At 44.2% G+C, this 2,500-nt stretch overlaps 1 protein-coding gene across 2 annotated transcripts in view; it reads right to left on the bottom strand.

The window, feature by feature from the left end:
* Positions 1 to 2,500, bottom strand: part of LOC127640132 (transmembrane protein 117-like) — a 56,862-nt gene that overhangs the window by 36,935 nt on the left and 17,427 nt on the right. For both annotated transcript variants that reach the window (XM_052122540.1, XM_052122541.1), the window contains exon 3: positions 152 to 284. In XM_052122540.1, the coding sequence (XP_051978500.1) occupies positions 152 to 284 (133 nt within the window). The remainder of the gene's footprint in view (positions 1 to 151; positions 285 to 2,500) is intronic.

Genomic DNA, 2,500 nt, shown 5'->3' with positions numbered 1-2,500 from the left:
AAGGATCCAGAATCATCACATTCCTTACAATTTCCAAACCTAACGAGAAAATGTAGCGAAGAGCAGCTCTCATCTCATTCAAAACCTTTAAACGTAAGGCATCTTAACATCTTAATATCTCACGGAGATGAACGTGTGTGTGTGATCTCACCCCATCCGTCCGTTCATGAGCAGTAGAAGGTTATATATGTGAGAGAAGATAAACAGGGAGAGAATCGTGCTGAAGAACATCGTCATCCACGAGCCGTGATCCTCACGAAACATCTTCAGACGCAACAGACGACCTAGGAAACAGGAAAAGTAATACGATTAAAATGAAGAAGAACTTGTGTGTGTGCATTCTGGTTGGTTGCCAGGGTGTTGCTAGGTGGTTATTTATTTATATAAACCTGACTGGAGTCACTCGGCATGCCCTGGATACGAACTCGCGACTCCAGGTGTGCTAGTCAGTGTTTTTACTTGCTAAGCTACCCAGGCCACTTTATATTTCATAAATATTAACCCTGACCCCTAACCCTCTAAATCTGGGGAGCATAGGACCATAGGAACATAGGAATGACCCCATGTTAGCTATTGTTAGCTACTTTTCAAATGTGTTTTTTTAAATGAACAAAATTGATAATCCCTTACAATGTTGAATTGTTGCATATTACAACCTCGTGTCTTTGAGGATAGCTGAAATAGTCTACAAGACAACAACTAGCAAGCAAGCCATTTTTTTATGTTTTCCAGAGTTATATGTTCTACCAAACAAACGTCCACCGTGTGGCGCTAAAAGAGAGTTATATGTTCTCCCAAACAAATGTCCACTGTGTGGCGCTAAAAGCGAGTTATATGTTCCCCCAAACAAACGTCCACCGTGTGGCGCTAAAAGCGAGTTATATGTTCCCCCAAACAAACGTCCACCGTGTGGCGCTAAAAGCGAATTATATGCTCTCCCAAACAAATGTCCACTGTGTGGCGCTAAAAGCGAGTTATATGTTCTCCCAAACAAATGTCCACCGTGTGACGCTAAAAGCGAGTTATATGTTCTCCCAAACAAATGTCCACCGTGTGGTGCTAAAAGCAAGTTATATGTTCTCCCAAACAAATGTCCACCGTGTGGCGCTAAAAGCGAGTTATATGTTCTCCCAAACAAACGTCCACCGTGTGGCGCTAAAAGCGAGTTATATGTTCTCCCAAACAAAATGTCCACCGTGTGGTGCTAAAAGCGAGTTATATGCTCTCCCAAACAAAATGTCCACCGTGTGGTGCTAAAAGCGAGTTATATGCTCTCCCAAACAAATGTCCACCGTGTGGCGCTAAAAGCGAGTTATATGTTCCCCCAAACAAACGTCCACCGTGTGGCGCTAAAAACGAGTTATATGTTCTCCCAAACAAATGTCCACTGTGTGGCGCTAAAAACGAGTTATATGTTCTCCCAAACAAACGTCCACTGTGTGGCGCTAAAAGCGAGTTATATGTTCCCCCAAACAAATGTCCACTGTGTGGCACTAAAAGCGAATTATATGCTCTCCCAAACAAAAGTCCACCGTGTGTCGCTAAAAGAGAGTTATATGTTCTCCCAAACAAACGTCCTCTGTGAGGCGCTAAAAGCGAGTTATATGTTCCCCCAAACAAATGTCCACCGTGTGGCGCTAAAAACGAGTTATATGTTCTCCCAAACAAATGTCCACCGTGTGGCGCTAAAAACGAGTTATATGTTCTCCCAAACAAATGTCCACCGTGTGGTGCTAAAAGAGAGTTATATGCTCTCCCAAACAAACGTCCACTGTGTGGCGCTAAAAGCGAGTTATATGTTCTCCCAAACAAACGTCCACTGTGTGGCGCTAAAAACGAGTTATATGTTCTCCCAAACAAACGTCCACCGTGTGTCGCTAAAAGCGAGTTATATGTTCCCCCAAACAAATGTCCACTGTGTGGCGCTAAAAACGAGTTATATGTTCTCCCAAACAAACGTCCACTGTGTGGCGCTAAAAGCGAGTTATATGTTCCCCCAAACAAATGTCCACTGTGTGGCGCTAAAAGCGAGTTATATGTGCCCCCAAACAAATGTCCACTGTGTGGCGCTAAAAACGAGTTATATGTTCCCCAAACAAACGTCCACCGTGTGGCGCTAAAAGCGAGTTATATGTTCCCCCAAACAAACGTCCACTGTGTGGCGCTAAAAGCGAGTTATATGTTCCCCAAACAAACGTCCACTGTGTGGCGCTAAAAGCGAGTTATATGTTCCCCAAACAAACGTCCACCGTGTGGCGCTAAAAGCGAGTTATATGTTCCCCAAACAAACGTCCACCGTGTGGCGCTAAAAGTGAGTTATATGTTCCCCCAAACAAACGTCCACTGTGTGGCGCTAAAAACGAGTTATATGTTCCCCAAACAAACGTCCACTGTGTGGCGCTAAAAGCGAGTTATATGTTCCCCCAAACAAATGTCCACCGTGTGGCGCTAAAAGCGAGTTATATGCTCTCCCAAACAAACGTCCACTGCGTGGCGCTAA

This window comes from Xyrauchen texanus, chromosome 49, assembly GCF_025860055.1.
Source record: "Xyrauchen texanus isolate HMW12.3.18 chromosome 49, RBS_HiC_50CHRs, whole genome shotgun sequence".
NCBI classification, from domain to species: Eukaryota; Metazoa; Chordata; class Actinopteri; order Cypriniformes; family Catostomidae; genus Xyrauchen; species Xyrauchen texanus.
The sequence above is the reverse complement of the archived record's forward strand: the minus strand, read 5'-3'. Positions and strand labels throughout refer to the sequence as shown.